The 27,589-nt window shown below is 37.5% G+C and overlaps 1 protein-coding gene across 1 annotated transcript in view; it reads left to right on the top strand.

Moving 5' to 3' along the window:
• The window catches only part of arr (low-density lipoprotein receptor-related protein 6), a 324,124-nt gene that overhangs the window by 97,825 nt on the left and 198,710 nt on the right, over window positions 1-27,589 (top strand). Inside the window, exons 4-5 of the mRNA XM_090386404.1 lie at window positions 1,367-1,626; window positions 20,800-20,931. Coding sequence (XP_090242530.1) covers window positions 1,367-1,626; window positions 20,800-20,931 — 392 coding nt within the window. The remainder of the gene's footprint in view (window positions 1-1,366; window positions 1,627-20,799; window positions 20,932-27,589) is intronic.

The raw sequence follows: 27,589 nt of genomic DNA, 5'->3' as shown, positions 1-27,589 counted from the left end.
GACAAGATGTAACTCTTATTAAGGCGAAAACTCAAATTTCAGCATTTATTTCAAAATTAAAGCTTTTTATGCGCAATGTAGGACGACGTGAATTGTATCAATTTCCAAATCTGTTGGAAATAGCGAAAAAAGAAAAAAATAGCTGATGAAACTCTACTAACTTTTAGTATTCATCTAGAAATGTTGCACAGAGGTATGCAGGAAAGGTTTGAAGATCTCCTTAATTTGAAAATTCCAGATTGGGTTATAAATCCTTTTTTAAATAATGACGATGGTGAACGTTTTGTAGAAGAAGAATTGATTGAGTTATAAAATGAAGTTGAACTGAAGCCAAAATTTCAAAATTCATATCAGGAATTTTGGTTACTAAAGAAAATCCCTGACCATTATCCTGCATTGTGGGGAATTGTAAAAAAATTACTTATTTCTTTTCCAGCATCATATCTAGTTGAAACCGGTTTCAGTGCTGTATCTCAATTGCTGACAAAACAGAAATTGTCTGGATGTTGTTAAACGTGGCAATTTGACTTCTACTTACAGATATTAAACCTAATATTGATAAGCTAATAAATCTCTACCAAGCTCATCCATCGCATTAAATATTAAAATATAATTAACTATTTCCATTAATATCATGACTTATTTATGTAATTAACTTTAATTTTTATGACTTAATTTAAGTGACTATAACTGACTTTATTCTTGTAGTTGTAATTTTTTACGAAGAAGGAATAAAGTGCAGTAAATAGTTTTCTTTATAATTCACACACTTACATGCAGGGCTGCATTTACGTTTTTGGAGGCAAACAGACAAGTATTCATTTCAGTTATTTAGCTTCACTTTATATTGGTGGGCTAAAAAAAAAGCCCTGGCAAGGGCTTTTTTTAGGGGGCGGTGATCCAAAAAAGTTTGAGAAGTACTGCTCTACATCAACATATTTGCATATCAGTTAATATAGTTTCATCAACTTTTGGATCTGAATTCCTGAAAATTTCAGCCTTTGCTAGCCCAAATCATTCAGTATGGCAAAAAGCCATTATCTCATCCTCTGATTTTAAAAGCTGTTTTCTTGCTGCCATCTAGAATAAACTGTCTGCTATTACTTGGAAACATGGGTAAAAGATGGCAGCACTTACTAGTAGATTTCAAGATAGTTTGTATAAAAACATGTATATTATTTAAAGCATGGTTGAAATGGCCTTGAAAAATTAAATAGTGAACCAGAATGGCTGTTCCAATACAATGCATCACCCTTTAAAAAGTTTCTTTGGATTGTTTTATATATTTTTCATGAGTTTTATTTTACAATTTAAGTTATAAAAAAGAAATTAATTGTAATAATTTACTGTTTTATTTTTAACTTAGAATTTACTGGGCAGATGCAAAACTTAAATTCATATCTAGTATGGATTTTGATGGAAACAGTAGACAGATCATTGTTGATGGAGAGCTTCCTCATCCATTTGCACTTACAGTATTTCAGGATATGTTATATTGGACAGATTGGCAAACAAAAGCTATCCAGTCTTGTAATAAAAGAGATCGTTGTCAAAAAAAACAATCCGTCATTGGGGCCTTAGCACCAATGGGTATTCATGTGTATGATGAAAGAAGACAGCTAATGGGTATGTGTGAAAGGAAAATTACCAATATTTGTATTTTTTAAATTCAAAATTTAAAAAAAAAAAAAAAAAAAAGGAAAAACCAGTATTAAATATATAATTAAATGTTATTTTTTTTAAGCACTTACAGGTATTCATTGCTAATCATGAAACAACTCACTTGTGGTCTTTTCTGATTTGTAACTTTCTTTTTGCTTCTCAGTTTCACTATATACATGATGTGGATTTTGCTTATTTATAGTTGGAGTACAAGGTTGTTATCATAATAAATTATTCAGGAGTCAGGAGACAAGCAGTTAAAGCATTTCACATATCTGGATATTTTTATTATTATGTAATATTTTATTTGTATTTATTTTGTTTATATTATATAAACATTTAAGTTATACAGGGATTGTTTTTATAGAGTTGGGATACACTTGAATAGAAGGGATGGAAGAATATTTACTCATGCTATTGAGGGAAAGATAGATTGCCGAGAAAACTGCTAGTTTAGAGAAATATATCTCTAAGATGTATTTCTCTACACTAGACTGATAGTTTAATGACATCTTTAAGCAGAGGTGGAATTGATTTTTGCATTGCCTTCTAACAGAAGGCAATGCAAAAATCAATGCATAACAGAAGCCTCCCTGGCTTCTGTTATGCAGTAGTCATAATAAATTATTCAGGAAGCCTACTGTGTGTGGGGGGGGGGAATTCAAGGCCTGCGGGAGTCCACACGGGACTAGCAGTTTTATGGTCTGTGTTAGAGTTACTAAAAGCACAAACAGGCACACATTTTACTTCCTTATGCACTAATGTTAGGATTATAGTAAATAAATTTGATAAATTTATATAGTAATAGTGCAAGGAAGCCATAGGCTTTTGCTGCACTGGCCAGAAAAAAAAAAAGTTTACATCCCCCCCGCTCCATCTCCCCCAGATAACTATTCAGTCAACCTCTGAATTTATGCAGACTATCAGCCTAAACTACCTTTGAAGGCAACTTGTTCCAGCAATCAATGACTTATTGGCTAAAAGAAAACTCCCTACAGTCTAGTCTAAATCTTTTTCCTTATAATTTGAATTTATACTTGGGTTCTGGAATTCTCTCCAACAGTGAAAGTTCTGCCTTCTTTCATTTTACTAACCCCTCTCAGAGCCTTATAAACCAAAGTAAGGTCCCCTCTGAAGTGCTCGGTTGCCAAGCTCTGTAGCCCACATATATACGGAGTCTTTTCTCATATGGTCGCCCTTTGGCTGATCTCACCATGTGAGTTGCCCATGTTTGGACCCATGATCTCACCATGTGAGTTGCCTATGTTCAGACTGATTAAGAATCGCATAGATTCTAAAACCGTAAAGACAATAAACATGGGTTGCTAGTATTAAGCCAGTCTCTGTATACAGTATATGAGGATATATTATGTTGAACAGTTTGGTAAACAAACTAACCAAACTTGTAATAAGAAAGATCATTTTCAAAAAAAGAACTCTGTCACACGAGCTTTAACAATGGTATTCATGCGTACAATGTGAGTTATTCAAGGAGGGGAATGCCAGAAGTTTATCAAACTCTAACAGGGAGCTAAGTGATTTTGTAATAACTGAGAGAAAAGTGGAGGAGAAATTGTTGAAGTTAAACATAAAAAAGGCACCTGGGGTGGACGGGATCTATCCAGTTATATTAAAGGAGGCAGCAAAGGAAGTAAGCAAACCCTTAGCCATAATTATGAGAGCTTCCTTGGACACAGGGGAGGTCCCCATGGACTGGAGGTTTGCAAATGTATCACCAATTCATAAAGTGGGTTCAAAGGTGACACAAATAACTATAGACCTATTAGTTTAACTTGTGTTCCAGGGAAAATAATGGAATCACTGGTTAAAGAAGCATTGCAGGATCATCTGGACAAGACTGCAGTAATAGTTAAGACACAGCATGGGTTTGTTAAAGGGAGGTCTTGTGTGACCACTTTGATTGGATACTATGATGTGGTCACAAAGGAATTGATTGTAAAAAATATCAAAATTATTATCAAAATTTTGATATCAGACTTAATGTCTAAGTTTGCAGATAATACAAAGGTTGGCAGGGTTGTTAATGACAGTAGAGACAGTATGCTACTCCAACTGGATCTAGATAAGTTGTGCAAATGGGCTGAGAAGTGGCAACTGAAGTTTAACATTGACAAATACAAAGTACTGCATATGAGTACTAATAACTGAAGAGAAATGTAGCATTAGCATTAGTAGAGGCATATGATGCAAGAAAGAAAGCTTATGCAGCATCAGCCAAAAAAAAAAAAAAAAAAAAAACCCCTTCTACTTCACCCCTCTGTTCGTTCGAAATACCTGTCCAGCTGAGCCTTAAATTTATTTAGGCTATCAACTTCCATCCCTTCTTGGACAAGAAGGGATGGAAGTCTGTTCCACCAACCAACTACCCGCTGGCTAAAGGCAAATTTCCGCACATCTAATCCTACATCTGTCTTTCTTCAATTTGAATTTATGCCCTCTCAGGTGATTATTCTGAGCAAGAGGCAGTATCCCATCAGCATTAACCATACTCAAATCATTCAAGGCTTTGTACACCTCTATCAGATCACCTCGCCGGTGCCTAGTCTCCAGACACTGTAATTTGCAAAACTTAAGCCTTTCTTCGTAAGAGCAACCCTTCGTTCCGTTCACTAACCTTGTTGCCCTTCTCTGTACTCGTTCCAGCAGCTCTACATCCTTCTTGAAATGAGGCCTCCAGACCTGTATACAGTACTCAAGGTGTGGCCTGACCATTGCCTTATACAAGGGAATAATCACCTCCCTATCCCTGCTGGAAAAATTCCTGTATATCATTGATAAGACACCATGAGCTACTCTTGCACCCTGTCTGCACCGCTCAGAGAACTTCATATCTGCCTGTACAATTACCCCCAGGTCCTTTTAATTCTGTACCACTGTCAGTGTAGTACCACAGAGTTGATGCATTGCTCTGGTGTTGCTGTTTCCCATATGTAGTACTTTACATTTGTCAAGGTTAAACTTCATTTACCACCTCTCAGCCCATCTGCTCAACCTTTCCAGATCCTGTTGCAGCAGCATAGCGTCAGTAGTGTCCTTAACAACCCTGCCAACCTTCGTATCGTCTGCAAACTTGGACATTAAGCTTGATATACCATCATCATTATTATTATTTATAAAAACAGAAAACAACAATGGACCCAACACTGAACCCTGAGTGACTCCACTAATAACATTAGTCCATGATGAGCAGTGTCCATTAATTACCACTCTGTCTTCTGCCACTCAACCATCCCTTTATCCATAGCAACAATTTGCCACCAATGCCACACTGCTCCAATTTGTGCAGCAGTCTTCCATGTGCAACAGTATCAAAAGCCTTTCTAAGATCCAAATATATAATATCAAAATTATTCCCTGTATCCAATTCTTTTGTGACTACATCATAGTATCAAATCAAATTGGTCAGGCAAGACCTTCCCTTAACAAAACCATGCTGTGTCTGAGCTATAACTGAATTCTTGTCAAGATGATCCTGCAGTGCTTCCATTAATTTTCCTGGAACAGAAGTTAAACTCACAGGTCTATAATTACTTGTGTCAGCCTTTGATCCTCCTTTGTGAATTGGGGTTACATTTGCACATCTCCAGTCTGTGGGTACCTTCCCTGAATCCAAGGAAGCTCTCATAATTATGGCTAATGGATTGCTTACTTCCTTTGCTGCCTCCTTTAATATAACTGGATAGATCCCATCCACCCCAGGTGCCTTTCTTGTAAAGGGTTTTCCAACGCTCGATGTTTGGCAACAGCGCATGACGAAGTCGACAGTCACACAGGTGGTATCTTTGGTAGCCGTATTCAGTTAGTCTCTGCATTTTATTATGGAGCGTTACACGACTGAGCAACGAGTCGAAATTGTAAAAAATTATTATCAAAACCAATGTTCTATTCGTCAAACGTTTCGTGCACTCCGTGCAGTTTATGGTGTCGACGAACGTCCTTCAGAATCCACAATTCGCCGTTTAATAAACAAATTCGAAGCAACTGGGTCTGTGGCAAATCTGAAAGTGCCTGTACGTCAGCGAAACGCAAGATCCGTTGAAAATATTGCTGCACTCCAGGAAAGTGTGCGTGAGAATCCGCAACAGTCCATTCCGCGTCGGGCTCAAGAACTTGGCCTGTCTTCGACGACAACTTGGCAAATCCTGCATAAGGACTTAGGGCTTCACCCTTATAAAGTGCAATTAACCCAACAACTAAAGCCCAACGATCATGCACAGCGGCGTGCATTCGCTGATTGGGCGCTAGAGCAGTTGGAGGTCGATCCTGATTTTGGGCGAAAAATAATGTTTAGTGACGAGGCTCATTTCTGGTTAAGTGGCTTTGTTAACAAGCAAAATTGCCGAATTTGGAGCGACGAAAACCCACGGAAGATTCATGAGGTCCCACTACATTCCGAAAAAGTTACGGTATGGTGTACACTTTGGTCCGGCGGAATAATCGGTCCGTATTTTTTCGAAAACGAAGAAGTAGTGGCACTTACGGTCAACTGTGAGCGATACAGGGCTATGATAAGAGATTTTTTTTGGCCTGCAGTGGATGGAATCGATCTAACAAACATTTGGTTTCAGCAAGACGGTGCTACGTGCCATACGGCACGTGATACAGTAACACTATTGCATGAGAAATTTGAAGGTTCCGTTATATCGCGAAATGGTGACGTTAATTGGCCGCCCAGATCCTGCGACCCAACGCCACTGGATTTTTTTCTCTGGGGCTTTCTAAAATCCAAAGTCTTTGCTAACAAACCACGACGGTTGCCGCCTTAAAGGCCAACATTAGGCGCGTTATTGCTGAAATTGAGCCACTTTTATGCGATAACGTCATCACCAATTGGGTATCCAGGATTAACCAAACCAGACAAAGCCGCGGCGGACATTTATCTGATATAATTTTTAAAACATAATGTTAACACATATACTTCATAATAAAAATAAAAATAGATCACTATCACTCTCACAATTTGTTTTATTGCGTTACAAAAATCGAGCGTTACTATTGGAAAGCCCTGTATTTATCTTCAACAATTTCTCCTCCACTTTATTCTCAATTATTACAAGATCATCTAGCTCACTGCCAGTGTTTACTTCATCTATGGCATTCCCCTTCCTGAATAACTCCTCATGTGTGAATGTAGATGCAAAATATTGATTTAGTTTGTTAGTTACATGAGCAGGATCATCAACAGTTGAACCATCGATATCAAGTGGACCAATCTGATTCATCCCCTTCCTTCTAGAGTTTACATAAGTAAAGAACTCCTTGATGTTTTTCTTTGCATCCCTTGCCAAAGATTTCTTGTAATCTGCCTTCTCCTGCCTAACCTCCTTTGTAACTTGGTTACAGATCAACTTATATCTATCATAGGCTTCTGTGTCACATGTTAATTTATATGTATCCCATGCATTTTTCTTCTTTGTCATATGTCTCATTAGTTCATCTGACATCCATTTAGGCCTGAACCTTGAACAATATTTCTTAGTTGGTATGTAAAGCCTAGTAGCTTCCAAGATAAGTTCTTTGAATGCATCCCATTTTGAGTTTGCTGTTGGTAACCTCATCAATTGGTCCCACTGTATAGAATTTGAATACTGTCTCAGACCATCGTAGTCGCCTTTACGAAAGCAATAACCCTTTCCTTTACCCCTGATGGTTGTTACCTCCTTGAGTAAATCCCACTTCAGCACACTGTGATCACTGCCACCTAGTGGTTCCTGTATCTGCAGATTCTTAATGCATGAAGAATCAATACTGATAATCAAATGAAGAGTATTGCTCCCTCTAGTTGCCTCCCGAACATGCTGATTTAGAAAACAATCATCCAATAAATCCACAAAAGCCTTGCTAGTGTGTGAGTGACCAACCCACAATTTGCAGTCAATATCTGGGAAATTAAAATCCCCCATTATAAGACTCTCTGATTTACTGGTCCGCTCTATTTCCCTGTACAGTTTCTTATTATACTCATCAGAGTCATTAGGCCTATAGCACACTCCTACTCTCAATTTTGATCTCCCAATGCTTACGTCACACCAAACTGACTTGACCCTGCACTGTCCAGCGATGTTGACTGGCTTCACTTCCTTGGATTTTATGTGTTTCTTAACGAATATCATAACCCCTCCTCCATTCCTATCCTGTCTATCCTTTCTGTAGATGTTGTACTCCCCAAATTCCAGTTCTGCATTACTTATATCTGTGTGACACCACGTCTCTGATATCCCAACAATATCCGCCTTTGATGCTTTGAGCAATACCTCAAATTCATCAAATTTATTTACCAAACTCCTAGCATTGGTGTACACGCAAGTATACGTGCACGTGTTCTTTTTCTTAGCTACCCTATCACAACCCATGTGTTTACTTGGACCCCAATGGCTCCCAGCAGTCTCTGAAATATCCTGCATCTTATTTTCCAAGCTGCTGCTCATTCCAATAGAAGCAGTGCAAGAATCACTTTCACCTCTGCCAGTGGCTACTGTTAATCTATTAGTCCTTGTATCCCCCCCCAAGCTAGCAGTTTTCCGATCCACCTAACACTGCCTTGATAGCATCAGCAAACATTCTTGCACCCTTTCTATTTAAGTGTATCCCATCCCTGTAGAAGCAGTCTTTCCTGTTAACAAGTACAGACCAGGCTGAAAAAAATTCTACCAACTATTTGTACCAACTATTTGGTACTACACTCAGGGAAGTGAAAAATGAAAAAGACCTGGGGTAATTGTGCAGTCAGATATGAAGTTTGCTGAGCAGTGCAGACGGGCTACCTGGGCAGGTCATGGAGTCTTGTCAATGATATATAGGAATTTTGCTAGCAGGGACAAGGAGTTGATTATTCCATTATACACTCAGTGGCCAGGCCACACCTTGAGTGCTGTGTACATATCTGAAGGCCTCATTTTAGGAAGGATGTAGAATTGTTAGAATGAGTACAAAGAAGGGCAACAAGATTGGTGAGGGGAACAAAGGGGTGCTCTTACCAAGAAAGGTTTAAATTCTGCAGATTACAGTGTTTGGAGACTAGGCACTGGCGAGGTGATTTGATTGAGGTGTATAAGGCCTTCAGTGGGTTGAGCAAGCTGAATGGTGATGGGATTCTTCCTCTTTCTCAGATTAAGAACCTGAAAGGGGCATAGATTCAAATTAAATTGAGAAAAGACAGTTGTAGAATAGATGTGTGGAAATTTGCTTTAGCCAGTGGGTAGTTGTTTGGTGGAACAGACTTTCATCTTTTGATGTGGAAGTTAATAGCTTAAATAAATTTAAGACTGAGCTGCACAGACATTTGGAACAAATGGAGGAGTGAAATGGCAGAGTTTTTTTTTTTTTTTTTTTTTTGGCTGATGCTGTGTAAGCTTGCTTTCTTGCATTGTGTGCCTGTAGTAATGCTAATAATGAAAGGAGACACCTAATGATCTTGTAAGAATGAATATATGAAGGGAAAATTAATCACAGTAATATATGCACTGGCAAACCAAACAAATTAGTTAATACATCTGGTACATTATATTTCAGGTGTATTTGATTGTTTCCTTAAATTAAATGATTTTTTTTTTCTTTTTTTGTGATTGATAAAGAGAAAAGTAAATATAGTGTCTCCTTATGAATTAATTACTACATTATCAATTAGCCAGATGTTCTGAGGCCAGAAAATGGCTGATGATGTTCTTATCCCTCAGAACATCTGAGGGATAAGAACATCATCATCATCAGCCATTTTCAGTCCACTGCAGGATGAAGGCCTCTTCAGCAACTTTCCAGTTCCTTCTGTTTTGTGCAATGGCCATCCATTTACTACCCACAAACTCATGAGTTTCATCTATCCATCTCTGCCGTTGTCTTCCAAGTTTTCTTCTAGCTTCTCTTGCATACCATTCTGTTATTTTCTTAGTCCATCTGTCATCATGTCTTCGAGCTATGTGTCCTGCCCAAGACCATTTTAGTTCTTTAGTTTTGATAAGAATGTCCTTTACTTGAGTTTGCTGCCTAATCCACATGTTTCTCTTCTTATCTAACAGTCTGATTCTCAATATAATTCATTCCATTCTTCGCTGTGTAGTTCTCAGCTTCTCTTCCATTCTTTTGGTGATTGCATAAGTTTCACTTCCATAAGTCATGGTGGGGAGTATACATTGGTTCATTATTTTACGTTTCAGAAAAACTAGGATATTGCTCCTCAATATATGACTATATTTCCGGAATGCTATCCATCCAAAATTTATTCTTTTCTTGACTTCCAGCCATTTATCATTATTACAGCTAATAACTTCAATCATTGTTCATTTCTGTGGCATTCTTGTTCATCATTACTTTTGTTTTAGCCGTATTCATCAGTAGTCCAAAATCCTTACTAACTGTGCGTAATCTGAACAAGTGGAAGGATCCCATCAGAGCGTGCTCAACCCTCGAATGGGTTGAGCACGCTGAATTCTGATTGGATCCTTCCACTTGTTCAGATTACAAACCTAAGGGGGCATAAATTCAGATTAAGAAAAGACAGATGTAGAATAGATATGCGGAAATTTGCCTTTAGCCAGCAGGTGGTTAATTGCTGGAACAAGCTTACATCTGTCGTTGTGGAAGTTGATAGGTTGAATAAATTTAAGGAGGAACTGGACAGGCATTTGGAGGGAATGGTGTGTTTTTTTTTTTTTTTTTTTTTGCTGATGCTGCATAAGCTCATATACTTTGAAGAGTCTTTTGCCAGTTTTTTTGTCATATTCTTTTTTGCCAGTTTTTGTGTCATGTCTCTTCCTCCCAATTTTAACAACTCTACAGTAACTTCATCTTCCCCCGGGGCTTTCTGATTCTTTATTTTCTTCAATGCATGTTCTGCCTCATCAGGAAGAATATTGGGTATGTCATACGTGTTACTAATTTGCGATCCATCTTCCCCACTTGTGGCATCATTCTCTTGCTCCTTGTATAATTCTCTATAGTAGTCTTCTGCTATTTGAATTATGCTTTCTCTGCTATTTATAAGTACACCATCGGTATTCTTCAGTTTCAGTATCATTTGTCTTTCTGTATTACTGCTCATGGCTGCTGATTTTCCCCTTAATGCTTGTTCTACTTTTCTTGTGTTAAATTTTATATCCTCTCCGAGTCTCTTTCTAATGGCTTTGCATAACTCAGTATACTCAATTTTCTTGTCAGTGTTTATCTTGCTCTTCATTTGTCGGCTTTGATTCTTCATGGCAAGTGTTTCTTGACTAATTTTTTCTTCTTTGGATTTCTTTTTACCTATAGGTTTCTTGGGCTTTATCACTTTCAGAAAGTTGTAATATCCCTGGTTGATACCTTGGTCCTGAGCAGTCTGCAGAAGCTCAAACTTGTTCTTAAGTTCCAGTACATACTGCTTTTTCTCCTCTTCTGTTATCTCAAAGACCTTTGTATTATTTACTAGAGTCAGTTTTTTCCTGTCTTTTCTTACATCTGTATCAAGTGTGCATCTTACCATTCTGTGATCACTTCCAACATTTACCTTGTTCAGGACGGTAACATCATTCGTGATATATCTTCTATTAGTGAGGATGAAATCGATTTCATTAGTTCTTAATCCATTTGAACTCTTCCATGTCCACTTCCTGTTCACCCTTTTCTTGAAAAAGTGTTCATTACTGACAATCTTTGAGATTCTGCAAATTCCACAAGTCTTACACCTCTTCCATTTCTTTCACCAATTCCAAAATTTTCTATAGTTTCCCTTTCTGCACTGTTTTGTCTTTTTCAAACCTTAGCATTGGAATCCCCCATTATGATAGTGTAGTGGGTTTTCTGCTCATCTAGAAGACTCAATTTCCGTGTACATTTCTTCAACCTCTTCATCATCATCATCATGGCTCAACGTTGATGCATAAATCATTATGACCTTTAGCTTGTACCTCTTAGAAATCCTCAATATTAGTCTTGACACCCTTGGTAATGTACTTTTGAATTCCAAAATGTCGTTTTGTAAATCTTTATGGACCAGAAAGCCAACTCCACTTTCTCTCCTTTCACTGTTTCCATTGGTCTACAGCAGATTTCCACTTGATAAACTTATAAGTGATTCATTTCTTCTTCTTGTTTCAGCCAAACCGATGGTATTCGAATTCACATTTTCTTATTCCTTTTCCAGCTCTAATATCCTGTCTTCACCGATGAGCGATCTTTCGTTGTAACAGGCCAAGTTCAGTTTCCGTGCAAGGCAGCCTGGTCGTATCCAGAGATTCTTAGCACCCTCTGCTTCCACTCTGATCCTCTCACTGCCATAAGAGAGGGAGTGAGAGAGCCGCTGGGGACTGGGGGGGCCATTTGTTTTGTCATGTGCTGGAGGGTTTGATCATTTCCTCTTCACACTGACCAGGCATCTTGAAGAGAACCACTCCACACGTTTGTTGCCACCTAAGTGACGTAACAGGGCTTACCATCGAGAAGGTGTGCATGAGTGGATTTTAGGGAGGCAGGCCAACTGGACTTCTCCTAAATCTTCTGTAATAGAAAGATATTGAATCCATCAGTGTTTTAGACTGAGTATCTGATAACACACAGAATACCTGTTCCCCTCTAAGCCCCAGTATATAAGAACCCTAAGTCTTAATTGTTTATACAGTAATGTCAGAAGTGTTGTCAATAAAATGAGAGAATTTGAACTGCTGATTAGGAGTAGTAATGCTGACATTACTTCTCCTAACCAGCAGAAGTAATGCTGACATAATATTGCTTATGGAAACGTGGTGCCACCCGGAGATTGAGGATGGTGAGTTTCGGTACGATATATATAATGTATTTAGGAAGGATAGGGCAGATAGAAGGGGTGATAGGGTCATGCTTCTTCTCAAAAGCAGCATGAGTGTGATGAAAGCTTTCCGAGATTCAGATGTTTTGCATGCTAGTATAGAATCTGTATGGTGTGAGCTAGTTGGAAGCAAAGGTACATGCAAATGAAATGGGCAAGTAAGCATCAATGTCTTATTATGGTTAATTTTAATTTGCCTCTAATTTATTGGACTAAATGGGAAGGAAACTTGACATGGGGAACAAAATTTTTAAATCACATAGATGATTTCTATATGTATCGACATGTCAGAGAAAGTATTAGAGAAAAAAATAATCTAAGCATCATCATCAATAAACCAGATGGCATAATAGGGCTGACAGTACAGGAACCAGTAGCAGGAAGTGATCATGCAGTTCTACAGTGGACGATGAAGAGATGGAGTTCTACAGTGGATGATGAAGAGAGAGAGAGGTTGCAGTAGTTAAAGGCAAAGTAATAGGTTATAATTTCAGAGCCGACCGGGCTAGCCGAGTGGGTAAAGTACCTGCCCGGCAACCCAAAGGTCGCGGGTTCGATTCCCGCCTCGGGCTTGGATCAAAGTACTGCAAAAACCTTGGGAGGTGCAATATGGCCACAGAAGCCGATGCGCCAACAACTACCAAATCAAAAAAAAAAATAAATAAATAATTTCAGAAAAGGAAATTACGATGGAAATTACCTTAAAGTGCTACATGGACTCTATTAACTGGGTAGATATCACACACAGAGCGAATACAATTGAATTATGGTATACTTTTAAAACATCAATCACGGAAGCCTTGAATGCATATATACCATTAAAAAAAATAACCCACAAGGAAGATTCCAAAATTGCCATATTACGTGGGCAGAAGAAGACGGCATGGAAAAGTTACAGAGCAATAAAAATTACCGAAGCCTATAACAGCTACAAATTGATCTGTAATAATGCCACAGAAAATGTTAGCTGGTAAAGAGTGGGGATGAGGAATTCTTCACATATAAATGCAAAGAAGAGAAGTGCAAACCAGATTGGCCCCTTATGTAATGGACGTGGGCTAATATTAGATAACGCCACCTGAAGTTGCAGATGAACTCAACAGTTACTTTTTGCATCGATATTTATAGAAGAAAAACCCTTTGTGTGTCAATGGGAAATTATGGGAATGAAGTTGAAAAAAATGTAATTAATGATGTTGAGATTTCACAGGTTTATTTAATGAAAAAACTTTCATGCCTACAGGCCAGTAAAGCTCCTGGAGTTTATAGCATATACCCTATAATCTTAAGGGAGGCGGCAAGCGAGTGCATTGAACCATTGAGGCTAATTATGAGAGCATCATTGGATTCTGGAGTGATTCCGTTGGATTGGAAAAGTGCCAATGTATCTTCAAAAAGTAACGGTGGTTCTAAGAGTGAAGTGGGAAATTACCGGCCGGTCAGTATAACTTCAGTAGTAGGGAAAATCATAGAGGCAATGATCAAGGGTGGAATTCAGGATCATTTAGATAGAAATGGAATTCTGAAGGATACCAGCATGTTTTGTAAAGGGAAAATCATGTTTTACTAATCTGGTTAGCTGTTTTGTCAGGATTGTTCAAGATCTGGATTTAGGGAATAATTTCAACTTTGTTTATTTGGATTTCAGCAAAGCCTTTGACTCAATCCCACATGAGCGGTTACTCTAAGTTGGAACAGGTTGGAATCACAGGGAAAATTCTTAGATGGATAGCAGGTTGGCTTTCAGGGTGGGAAGCAGGTGGTTGTGAAAAATGGTTATTCCTCAGATTGGGTTGATGTAAGAAGTGGGGTTCCCCAAGGATCAGTATTAGGACCACTGTTGTTTTTGATTTTCATAAATGACATTGATGAAGGGGTAGAGGGCATGATGTCTAAATTTGCAGATGATGTAAAGATTGGGAGAGTAGTTAATGATCACCACCAAACAGAGCTTCTTCAGAGTGACCTAGATAGACTTCAGGTATGGTCAGAAAAATGGCAGCTATGCTTTAATCCAGTGAAGTGTAAGGTATTACGTAATCCCGGGGAACAGTAACCCCAAAATAACGTATACACTTGGTGGAGTTGAACTAAAGCCAGTACTGGATGAAAAGGACTTGGGTGTTATGATAGGGGCCAGACACGAAGCTCCCTGAGCATTGTAGATGCAAGTAAGGCCTATGGTGTCCTATTGATGATTTATTGAACATTTGCTAGTAGAGATAAGGACATCATAATCCCACTATATAAGGCTATTGTTAGAGCACACTTGGAATACTGTGTTGAAGTGTGGAGACCACACTTAAAAAAAGAGATTGTGCTTCTTGAAAGGGTGCAGAGATGGGTATCTCGCCTGGTGAGATCAACAAAAGGGTGTTCATATGAGGAAAGACCTTGAATATGTGGTTTGCAGATCTTGGAAACTAGACACCTTAGAGAAGATGTGATTGAGGTGTTTAAGGCTCTGAGAGGCAAAAGTAAAATGAATGAGGTGAAATTTTCACTGTTATAAATTATTCTACAACTAGGGGCTATAAATTCAAGTTAGGAATCCAGTCTTTAGTTAGATTGGATTGCAGAAAGTTTTATTTTAGCCAGCGAGTTATAAATTACTGGAAGAAGTTACCTAGATTGGTGGTTGAGGCTGAAGGTTTGCAGACTTCAAAGGTAAGCTGGATAGTTACCTATGGGAGGAGGGAATGCGTAGATTGTCCATTTCCTTTTCTTCAATTATTCATTTTATTTAATTTTAGCAGATCGCACCTAAAGGAAGGCATTGAGCTTCTTGAAAGGGTCCAAAGACGGATAACTCGCCTGGTTAGATCGGCAAAAGGGCGTCCACATGAGGAAAGACTTCAAATATGTGGGTTGCAGAGCTTGGAAACTATGGCACCTTAGAGGCAACTTGATTGAGGTGTTTAAGGCTCTGAGAGGCAAAATTAAAATGAACAAGGATGAAATTTTCAGTTATAAATGATTCTAGAACTAGAGGTCATAAATTCAAGTTATTGGGGGAGATGTTTAGACTGGATTGCAGAAAGTTTTATTTTAGCCAGCGAGTTATAAATTACTGGAATAAGTTACATACAGATGTTCTATAGGTTGACAGTTTGGGGAAATTCAAAGGTCAGCTGGATAATTACCTATGGGAGGAGGGAAATGCATAGGTTGTCTGTTTCCTTTTCTTTTATTAATAATTTATTTTTTAAAATTTTCTTATTATTTTATTCTCTCTTTTTTTTTTCCCCCCCCTTTGGCTGGTGCAGCATAAACCATAGGCTTCCTTGCACCATGTGGCCCCCTAATACTAATACTAATTACTTTATATAACATTATCAGTTTAATTATTTTATAGAACACTGAATAAAACTGTAATGCATGTTGTCTTTAGAGAATGTGAAGAACTTTGACATTCAGTTTAATTTCAACTGTTTAATATTTATTACTGCCCTTCTCTGTAGTCTTTTCGTCTTCTTTTTTTCAAGTTTTTTTCTATATATATGTGTTTATAGAGAAAATATACTTTGATATACAGCAGATTTCGGTTATTTGGGCCACCGGTTAATCGGGGCAGCCATTTATTTGGAACAAATCTTAAAGAACAGAATCTGATTGAGAAAATAGCCAGGGTTTTCTTCGCTTAATTGGGACAACTTGCCATTTAATCGGGGAAGGAGACCGCTGCACTCGAGATTACCCTATGATTGTCTCCAACCATACCATATGGTCCGGTCGGATTTCTGGAGGTCACAACCATAAAACAATTAGCAGTTTCTGGTTGTTGTTGTTATTTGGTTTTTAGGAGCATTAGCAACTAAGGCCATATTTCTCTGGGGATATGCAGTGGTCATTTCCTGACCTTTCCGCCTCCTCCATATTTGGTGGTGATGGGTTCGAATCCCGGTCTAATCAAGAAGCGTGTGCTTCACACTGCTGCTCCTGTCCACCTGGCTACTCAGTTTCTGGTTTATTGGGCTTTTCTGTTAGTGCAATCTATTATAAATGGATAGTAAACTCGATCTTATTGAATCTGCGATAATATTGACACATGGAATTGTGTGGGTTTTATGTTATTGTGGTGAAATGTGTTTCCCCTTCCACGAAATCTTCAGTCATATAAAAAACATAAATAAATTTTCAGAATCTTCTCTTCAATACTATTTTTTAAGCTTCGCAACTTGTTACTCCTTCTCACTTGCGCGTATCATGTTAGTTGCCATTTGTGTGTGTGTGCGTGTGTGCCGTGTTCTTTGTTATTGATTGCTTATCTTTTTTTACTGTTTTAAATTTGAAATCCCCCGCCAAATGTCAGTGAACAGAAATATCAACTATTTAGTATATACATATTACAGTACATATTAATTAAGCTATGCACGTAAGCATAAATTTTTTTTTATTTTGCCAAGCTGTAGAAAATATTCTTCTGATTTTCACATATCATTTAATTTTTTAATTGGTAAGGTAATAAAGTGTAAATTTGTGCTTAATATATCTTTACTTTTATAGCCTATTGATAATATTCCTCCTATTTTCACTTATTAGAATCGCTGTTTAATAGAATTAAAACTAAATTCACAAACGTGATCACAATGACCGCCTTTCTTGTTTAAGGGCCAAAACAGATAAATTGCCGAAGGTTTCAGCAAGCAGGTTGCATGCAGTGAGACTAGTTCCTTACCACCAATTATGTATTTTTCAAAATGGAATTTAATTTAATTTTTGTTATCTACATTTGTATTTATTGTTTTTTTCCCCTAGTTAATAATTTAATATAAAATCCACATTATACTGATGACTATAATTGTACCATTATTATTATATGGTTATAATAATTTTGCTAAATTCTGAGGGCATACATAAAATATGAGAAAGCAATATAAAAAAATGGAATGTTATTAAAAATGGATATTTATATTTTCAAAAGTCAATATGAAACTATATTTTGTGACAAGCTGATATTAAACTCCTGGCTACACATAACACTTGAAGGCTTCCTAAATGGCAATGGGCCACATAATTCAAAGGAGTGAGCCGCGGTTTTGACACCTGTGAAGTAAAGGATCCACTAGGCATCACTGATCATCACAGTGTATTAATGTGGGATTTATTCAAAGAAATAACTATTGTCAGGAGTAAACCAGAGATTTTGTTTTCTCAAAGATGATTACAATTGATTTAGACCATATTTGAAATTCATTTGAGTAGGAACAACTTCTGTAGTTAACAGATGGAAATGAAAAGTGTTCAGGGTAATCAAAGAAGCTGCTGAGATATTACCAAGAGATATTATTCAAATTATAGACCAAAATGGATGCCAGATGAACTGATGAGTTTAGCAGCAGAGAAGCAAAATGCATGGGATTATTATTATTAGGATTATAAATTGTCTGATGACACAGAATTCAACGGTAAGTATCAAGTAGGCTGTAATCAAGTTACTTAGGTGGTTAGGCATGCTAAAGCAGATTTAGGCTTGGATAGCAAAAAAATAAAAAAAATAAATAAACAGCAAGGAATTCTTTGCATATGTTAACACTAGCACAAAAGCGATGAATCACATAGGTCTATTTGATAATAATGGTATAAATATTGATGACCCTATATAAGTTGTTGAGAACTCAAGTAAGTATTTTGCATTCTATTTTCACACATGAAGTTTTTAGAGATAGGGATAGCACACATCTAGCTAATTCTGATTACGAATTGAATAATCTTATGATAACTGAAATCTAGCTGGAAGAGAATTGGCTGCAGATAAAAGTGAAGAAAGCACTTAGGGCTGATCATCTTAAAAGAAGCAATAAAAGAAGTTGTCAAACCTTTAGCTATAATTCTAAGACCAGTTGATTTGGGGAAATCATACATTGGAAATATCTCTTTTTCATATGGGTGATTCAAAGGCTACAGACATGTAAGTTTGACTTCTGTGCAGGGAAAATAATGGATTAAAGAAGTGATGCAAGATCATTGTGATAGGATGGATCCACAAGGCAGTGATAGCATGGATTTGTTGAAGGGAGTTCCTGCCTGACCCATCTGATTAGCTACTGTGAGGCTATGACAAAGGAAATGGGTGCACATAATAATTTTAATGTTATATGCTTGGATTTCAGTAGAGCCTTTGATTCTGTTCCACAAGAACGATTGTTATTTAAACACCAAAGTGACATTATGCTCAGATTGCTATTCTTTAATAGAGAAGAAAATGGGTTACCATTAGGAATTACCGTATTTCCCCATGTATAAGATGCACCCTTTTTCGAAAAATTTGGGGTCTAAAAACTGGGTGCGTCTTATACAGTGGTTGTAGATTTTTTTTTACTTGCATTTCCCCCCTTTTCGTGCTTGTTGTCTTTGCGCTCATTGTTTCGCACTTGTTACTGGTATATCAGGTTATGTTTTGCCACGTTCTGCCCAGAAATGGCTCAGAAAAGATTTTTGTACCGTGCTGAATTTAAGTTAAAAGTGATCCAGTTTGCAAAAGTGAATGGAAATCATGCTGCTGACCGTAAGTTTGGTCCTCCTCCAACTGAGAAAACAATCCGAGACTGGCTATGGGAAGAAAAAACCCTACTGAAAACGCCACGGCAGAAGAAGGCCATGAGAGGCAAGTCAGCAAAATGGCCTGATTTAGAGAGGGAATTGAAGATATGGAGTGAAGAGCAAAGGGCAATTGGAATTCCTGTGTCCACAAAGATGGTTCAGCATGAGGCAAGAAGAATTGCTGATGAAAAAGAAGTTATTGATTTCAAAGGAGGACACAATTGGTACTTCAGGTTCATGAAATGGAATGGACTAAGCATGCGTACACTCACCAGACTTGCCCAAAAGATGCCTGAAAGCTATGAGCAGAAGGTCCTTGAATTTCATTGTTTTGTCATTCAATGTCGGAAGACACATCAGTTTGAGTTGGGACAAATTGCAAATACGGACGAAGTCCCCCTTCAATTTGATGTCCCAAGTAACAGAACTGTTGATAAGAAGGGGGTGAAAACTGTAACTGTGAAGACAAGTGGACATGAAAAGAGCCATTATACAGTTGTTCTAGCATGTTGTGCTGATGGAACCAAGCTGCCTCCTATGCTGATTTTCAAATGCAAAACAATGCCAAAAGAAGACATTCATCGAGGAGTGAAGCGCATAGCTTTCAGGCATCTTTTGGGCAAGTCTGGTGCATGTACGCATGCTTAATCCATTCCGTTTCATGAACCTGAAGCACCAATTGTGTCCTCCTTTGAAATGAGTAACTTCTTTTTCATCAGCAACATTCATGACAAGGGTTGGATGGATGGATCAGGATGGGATGAAGATCTGGTTTGAGAAAGTTTGGAGCAGGAGACCAGGTGGGCTCTTATGCAAACCTGCCCTATTGGTGCTTGATCAGTTCAGGGCACACATAACAAAAAACACAAAGAAGATTGCTGTAGAGCAAAAAACAAAACTTGCCGTCATACCTGGAGGCTTGACATCCCAGCTCCAACCACTTGATGTCAGCATTAACAAACCCTTCAAAGCTGCCATGAGAGATGAATGGAACCAATGGAAGAAGTCTTCTGGGAACAATTTGACACCAGCAGGAAGAGTGAAGAAACCAACTAGAGGAGAAGTTTGTACCTGGGTGAAAAGATCCTGGGATAATATCAAGATTGATATCGTTGTCAAGTCATTTAAGAAGTGTGGCATTTCAAATGCCACAGATGGAACTGAGGATGAGGCAATATATGAAGACAGGGATTCGTCATCAGACACAGATGAGGACAAGCTAATGGATGGGAGTTTTGACAGTGATGAGGAGTTGTATGAATTTTATGATGAATAAAACTTGAGTTCAATAACTTTATGTAATACATTTTTTTTTTTTTTTGAAATTTCGAGCCCCAAAATTAAGGTGCGCCTTATACATGGGAGCGTCTTATACATGGGGAAATACGGTAAGCTGCATGATGAAGGGATGTTTAAGTCATAGGAGACAAAGTCACTGTCCTTCTTGGACTAATGTTATGATTGGAGTACCACATGGTGTTGGGATCCTTTACTGTTTTTAATATTTAATAATGGTATTGATGCAGGTATTTCAAGTTTAGTATGTGCTGATAGGTGGGCTGGGTGGTTAATGATGTTAACTAGGGTGTACTGTTTCAAGAAATTTTATTTGAATTAAGCAAATGGGCTGAAAAATGACAATTAAGGTTTGACTGACATTGATTGCATGGTACTGAATTTGAGTTGCCATAATATTTGAATAAAATACCACCGATGACATCATATATGATATATTGATTTAAGTTGTATTTTCTGTGTATCTTATTTTAATTTTTTATTTACTTTAACTTTTTCAGGTTCAACTCCTTGTGATAATAATAATAGTGGTTGCTCACATCTTTGTTTAATGTCTCCAAGCAAGCCATATTATTCTTGTGCATGTCCAACTGGTGTACGGCTTTTGGAGGATGGTAAAACCTGTGCAAATGGTAAAGTATTATATCTATGATAAAAAATATCTTTGTAATGTGAATTGTAAATGCATATCTAAATAATTATGGCTAAATCTGAACTAAAATTCAAATTATTTATTTTAAATGGAATGTAAATATTAAGAAGTTAGATAAGAAGTTTTCCAAGGGAGTGGAGGTTTAGAACTTCTTATGAGAGAAAACTTCTTAGAAGGGAAAATGACATAATGGTATGAAATATTAACTACCCAAATAAAAATGAAAAGATACACATACATAAGTTAACGATCATTTTTAAGTACTATTTCAGAATTTATAAATATTTTATGCTGTCCGTGGGAAAATTTTTAAACTGAGGATTTCTAATTGCTTAACATTCTGTTCATTAAACTCATTATCAAGTTGGAAGAATAATCTCCTTTGAAGTTTCAATATACCTTAGGTCACAATGACAAAAATAAGACAGAGCAACAATCCACTAAGTAATTCAGTACTGTTCACAACCATGAGAACTTAAGGCTTAATATGGTCAACGTATCCAATTATGGATATCGATGAAAACAATTGCAATATGTCACTTCTATTTTATCAAAATGTTTATACTAAAAATGTTTTAGGACTGAAAGCCTCTGACTATGGAAATTTCACTAATCGAACAAGTTAGTGCGTAGTATCATTTTAGTTCATAGTAAATCACTGAAGGAGGTTTAATTTAGCATTGACAAATGCAAAGTACTGCATATGGGTAGCAGTAACACCAGATAATGTACCAACTGTGTGGTACTACACTCAGGGAAGTGGAGAATGAAAAAGACATAGGGGTAGTTGTGCAGTCAGATATGAAGTTTTCTGAGCAGTGTGCAGACAGCCTGCAAGAATAGCTCAATGGGGTCTTGTCAGTTATATACAGGAATTTTGCTAGTATGGATAAGGAGGTGATTATCTCATTGTATAAAGCAATGGTCAGGCCTGGAGATCTGGAGGCCTCATTTTAGGAAGCATGTAGAGCTGCTGTAACAAGTATAGAGGAAGGCAACGAGATTGGTGAGCGGAACAAAGAATTTTTCTTATAAAGAAAGGCTTAAATTCTGCAAATTGCAACATCTGGAGACTAGGCACCTGTGAGGTAGTCTGACTGAGGTGTATCAGGCCTTGAGTGGTTTGATCAAGCTGAGTGCCGATGGGATTCTTCCTCTTGCTCAGATTACACACCTGAGGTGCATAAATTCAAATTGAGGAAAGACAATTGTAGAATAGATGTGTGGAAATTTGTCTTAGCCAGCAGGGTGGTTGATTGCTGGAACAAGCTTCCATCTGTTGTGGAAGTTGGACAGCTTAAATAAATTCAAAGCTGAACTAGACAAACGTTTGGAGTGAATGGATGGGTGAAACAGGAAGTGTTTTTTTTTATTTTTTTTTTTCTGATTCTGTATAAGCTTGCTTTCTTGCATCATATGCCTCTGCTAATGCTAATATGCATATGTATGTGGGTTTTTTTGCTGATGCTTAGAATCTTGCATTTGTCACTACTAATGCTAATATTTTTTCTATAACATTAATTTTCTCCACCATTGTTATTTTTACTTGCACTAATTACTTATGATGCACTCTACATGATTTTTCCATGTATTTGGATAGCATTAGCATATGAATTGGCATTTTCTTCAGTTAATCATTCCCTGGTGTGGATAGTGATTTTGATTCAAGTTTCTACACCATTCTCATGTATTTTAGTTACCTTTTGATTTTAGTTCTATGTGATTCACAAGTATTTTATTTTAGTTCTTATGTTATTCACAAGTATTTTATTTTAGTTCTTATGTTATTCACAAGTATTTTATTTCAGTTATCATTTGTAATTGAAAGGGAACTGTTTTTTATCTTTGCAAAGAACATCAGGACTGCATGTCAGTGTATTATTGTTCTGTGTTCCTTGTTTTATGTGCTTTTAGATTTCTGATTCTTATTTTATGTATTCTAGACTATTCAAGATAAGTTAGATTATTCAAGGGTGGGAGAGGTGCTTTTTCTTTCTTTATTTTTATATCTTATTTTTCCTGCATTTAGAAAATGCTCTCTCCCCATGACCTCTATTCCACACAGGATCTATCTTACAGGTAGCATATAATATTGTCTGCATTTATTTCATGTTTTATATTAATTGTTTGCAGAACTTATTGTTGGTTTTAATTGTGATTAAGTGTGTTATTTTGTTTACTAAATTAAAAATAGGCAGTGGTGTAACTAACTGACTGGTAGGATACAATCAAAAATGGATGGCTGTTGCCAAAGAGCCATTCAGTGTATGCTGTAATAATTGGCAACTGTGTGTGTATACACGCACCCTTGCTCATGCACTATACTCTATCTCATTACTTCTGCCCTCATCTGGGGATAGGAATGCATCATTTGTAACCAAAAAATGTTACTGCCTTCTTATGTTTCCCTATAAAGGTCTTCCAGCAGAAATCCACGCTGCCCTCTAGACTGCTGTAATATCTGCATCTCCAACTGTCAGTGTACTTTCAACTAGTACATCCCACTTCCCACCAACATTCCACTTCCAGTTCTCCTTCTGCTGCCAATACCTCATGTTCGTCCACCCAATGTTTTTTGCCCTCTGCACAGTTGCTACATCCTGCTGCTGATACCAGCATCTCTTTTGCTCTGGTGTGGGATCACTGCTGATCTCCACTTTTGTTGCTGCCAAGCTCATCCCTTATTGTCTTTGTAGTCTGTATTCTGCTGCCAGCAGAGCTTTTCTGTTTTCTCTACTGTGGGATTACTCTTTTTGCTGATACTGATAGCTACTATCATCAGTAGTGCAATATTTTCGTTCTGACAGCATGTAATGTTCTTTCACATTATGTTATCTATTCTGCCGACTCCACTTGCTGCATGTCTGTTCATCATGAGAGGTGGGCGCCTCCGTAGCCAGGTGAACAGGAGCAGCAGTGCGTAGCACACGCTTCTTGATTAGACCGGGATTCAAGCCCATGACCACCAAATACGGAGGATGCGGAAAGGTCAGGGAATGACCACCGCATATCCCCGGAGCAATATGGCCTTAGTTGCTAATGCTCCTAAAAACCAAATAACAACAACAACAAACATGAGAGATGTGTTATTGCTAATGTCAGTTGCTCTCTAATGTGGGATATTGTCACAGATCCATGATGGATACTAACTGCACACTTTATGCTTTATAATTAGAAATAGTAATAGCCATATAGTGCAAGAAAGCCACAGGCTTTTGCTGCTTTGGTTGGGGAAAAAAAAAAAAAAAACAACAACACGAGTAGGTAAAAAAAAAATACAAATTATTTGCTTCGCTCTTCACACAGGTAACTATCCAGTTGTCCTCTGAATTTATTCAAACTGTCAGTCTCAACTACCTACAAAGACACCCTGTTTCAGCAATTAATGCCTCGCTGGCTAAAAGAAAACTTCCTACAATCTAGTATAAACCTCTTTCCCTGTAATTTGAATTTATGCATCCAACTTCTGGAATTCTCTATAACAGTGAAAATTCCACCTTCATTCACTTTACTAACCCTTCTCAGAGCCTTATAAACCTCAATCAGGTCACCTCTGAGGTGCCTGTTTGTCAAGCTCTGCAACCCACATAATCAGTCTTTCCTTGTATGATCTCCCTTTTGCCAATCTCACCACGTGATTTGCCCATCTTTGGACCCTTTCAAGAAGTTCAGTCTTTTTTTCAGATGAGGTCTCCATACTTGAACACAGTATTCCAAATGTAATCTTATAGTTGCTTTATAATTCTAGGGAGAAACCTCTTCCTTTCTTCTGCCTCATTACTGTGACTTTGACCTCCTAATAAAGTAAAAACAAGTAAAGTGCAGCCATTATCAACCCACTGCAGGATGGAAGCCTCAACAATTCATGCTGAGGGAAATGGACCATAATCTGCCACGCTGGTCCAGTGCGGGTTGGCAGATCGACCGTATTCAGCAGTCAGGGGCTTGAACCCCGGTCTACTCAAAGAGCGTGTGCTACTGCACTCCTGCTCCTGACCACTTGGCTACATCACTCTTTAACCCTTCCTTACTTAATGAGATAGCCTACCTTCTGGCCGTAATGGCTAGATGGCAAGTTCAGTAGATCCATTAGTGATATAGAAGGTTTATTATTGAGGATTGCTTTCCAAAACTCTACGGCAGCAGGATACAGTATAAACAGAGTAGATGGCATGTCTTCTTGTTACCAGGATGAGAACTAGCCAAGATCCCTCAAGGTGACTGCCGTTGCTGGTAGATTGCTAAGGACCAGTCATACCACACAAACATAAGAGTATGCTAAACATAAAATCTACAGAGCCGCCTCCGTAGCCGGGTGGGCAGGAGGCAGCAGTGCTTCTTGATTAGACCGGGGTTCGAGCCCGTGACAACCAAATATGGAGGATGCGGAAAGGTCAGGTAATATGGCCTTAGTTGCTAATGCTCCTAAAAAAAAAAAAAAAAAAAAAAAAAAATAAATAAATAAATAAATAAAATCTACGTAACACTTTTGACTGATTTTGGGAAACATCTGATAATGCCCAGGCAAGTAAAACTATTTCTGCTAAGTGTGTGTGTGTGTGTGTGTGTGTGTGTGTGTGTGTGTGTGTGTGTGTGTGTGTGTGTGTGTGTGTGTGTGTGTGTGTGTGTGTGTGGCTATATGTTGCAGCTCAGTCAACATAATACATTGAAACTTCCTGCTTCCACAATACGATAGTAGTTTGTTCCAACCATCAGTTACTCTCTGAGAGCAAATTTTTGCGCATCTACACTGTAATCCTTTTTCAGTTTAAATTTATGTCCCCTCTTGTGTCATCTGAGAACAAGTAAGGATGCTGTCAGGATTTAGTTTACCCAATCCATTTAATGCCTTAAACACCTCAGTTAGGTCTCCTTGCAGGCAGGCAGGCAGGCAGGCCTAGTTTCCAAGTGGTGCAATTTTCAGATCTAAAGTCATCCTTGATAAGAGAATCATTTTGTGCCTTCCTACTCTTGTTGCTCTTCTCTACATCTGTTCCAAGAGATCCACATCCTCACTGAAATAATGTTTCTAGACCTGTTGTGCAGGGCTCAAGGCACAGCCTAACCATTGCCTTATACATGGAATAAAACCTTCCTGCTGGCAAAATTCCTGTATGTATATAAGTATACACATACCTCTTAACTTTCTGGATTTATGATGGAGAATTCATCTTTTTGACTCTTTTTCTGTCTGATGGTTGTACCATAGTTTTTGTTGAAAAATAGTAAATTATGGCTTAGTTGTTAGATTCATAAATTTGAATTGGCCATGAGGTGTGCTGGTCTACGTTGCAAGAAGTGTGTGGAATACATGAAACACTTTGCCTTGTTCAATCTTTTGTGTGTCCATTGTATTATTATTATTATATTATTTTTCCCTGATGCAATCCGTGGATCTTGTGTTTGTCTAGACCAAATTCCATACTGATATCATTACTGAATTCTTCAGTGATCCAGAGTAGCTGCTGCAGTTGCTTCTCAGTTGCCACATATATCTTGATTTCATCCATGTACATCAGTGGAAGACGCTGTATAGGTTTTTCCTTCCATCTTTAAGATTATATCCATATTTTGCTGTTGTTGAGCATGGTGGATTGTGGGTTGAGTGCTGTCCACCGTGCTAACCACAGTAGGCTCAGGGTATCTCCCTGAAAGATTCCTCACCTTTTGGGGATCAGTCTGGTTGTGATGTTCCTGACCTTGATGGTGGTATTCCATTTTACTATGATTGCTTCTAGTAAGTTTGTCACAGTTGGATTGACTTTGTAGATTGTCAGCATCTCTGTTAGCCAGCAATGTGGCACATAGTCTAAGTCAGTGGTTTTCAACCGGGGTGCCGCAACAACATTCCAGGGGTGCCATGTAATTTGAATTTAAGTTACTTAAACTATTATTTTTTTAATCGATATGCTTATTTCATTATAAAACAATGTACAGTATCTGTTTAATTTTGTGGTGATCTATAATTGATGTTTACTTAGTACCTCTATATAAAGAATAAAATTATTATATGCTGTATATATATAATTTGTATTATGAAATGTAATTTTTACAATTATATTATTGTAAAAAATATCATATAACATATATATATATATATATATATATATATATATATATTTTTTTTTTTTTTTTTAATATTATATATATATATATATATAATTATCTAATTGTACAATTAATTGTGGAATGTCTTAGGTAAATGGTGTTTGCCTATAGGTATTAGGGTGCTTACGGTTCAGGTGATCAGGTTAGACTAGGTTATACATACTGCAGGCACGTATTGAAAAATAAGTTGAAAAATAGTAAATTATGGCTTAGTTGTTAGATTCATAATTTTTTAAGCCTGTTTCTGCCTATTTTCATTAATGAATTGGCCATGAGGTGTGCTGGTCTATGTTGCAAGACGTGTGTGGAATACATGAAACACTTTGCCTTGTTCAATCTTTTGTGTGTCCATTGTATTATATACTACAGGCACATATTACGTCCAGTTGGCTTATATACAATGGCATTAACAATGCACTAATGATCTCTTAAAAGAAAGAAGTTAAATTCTAACTAGATTAGCATAAAATATAAGTAATACTATGGAAAAAAAAAAAAAAAAAAAAAAAATATATATATATATATATATA

Source organism: Mastigoproctus giganteus, chromosome 12 (assembly GCF_048544385.1).
Source record: "Mastigoproctus giganteus isolate SK-2022 chromosome 12, ASM4854438v1, whole genome shotgun sequence".
Taxonomy (NCBI): Eukaryota; Metazoa; Arthropoda; class Arachnida; order Uropygi; family Thelyphonidae; genus Mastigoproctus; species Mastigoproctus giganteus.
Note: the sequence above shows the minus strand (reverse complement) of the source record. Positions and strands in the feature narration are given on the sequence as shown.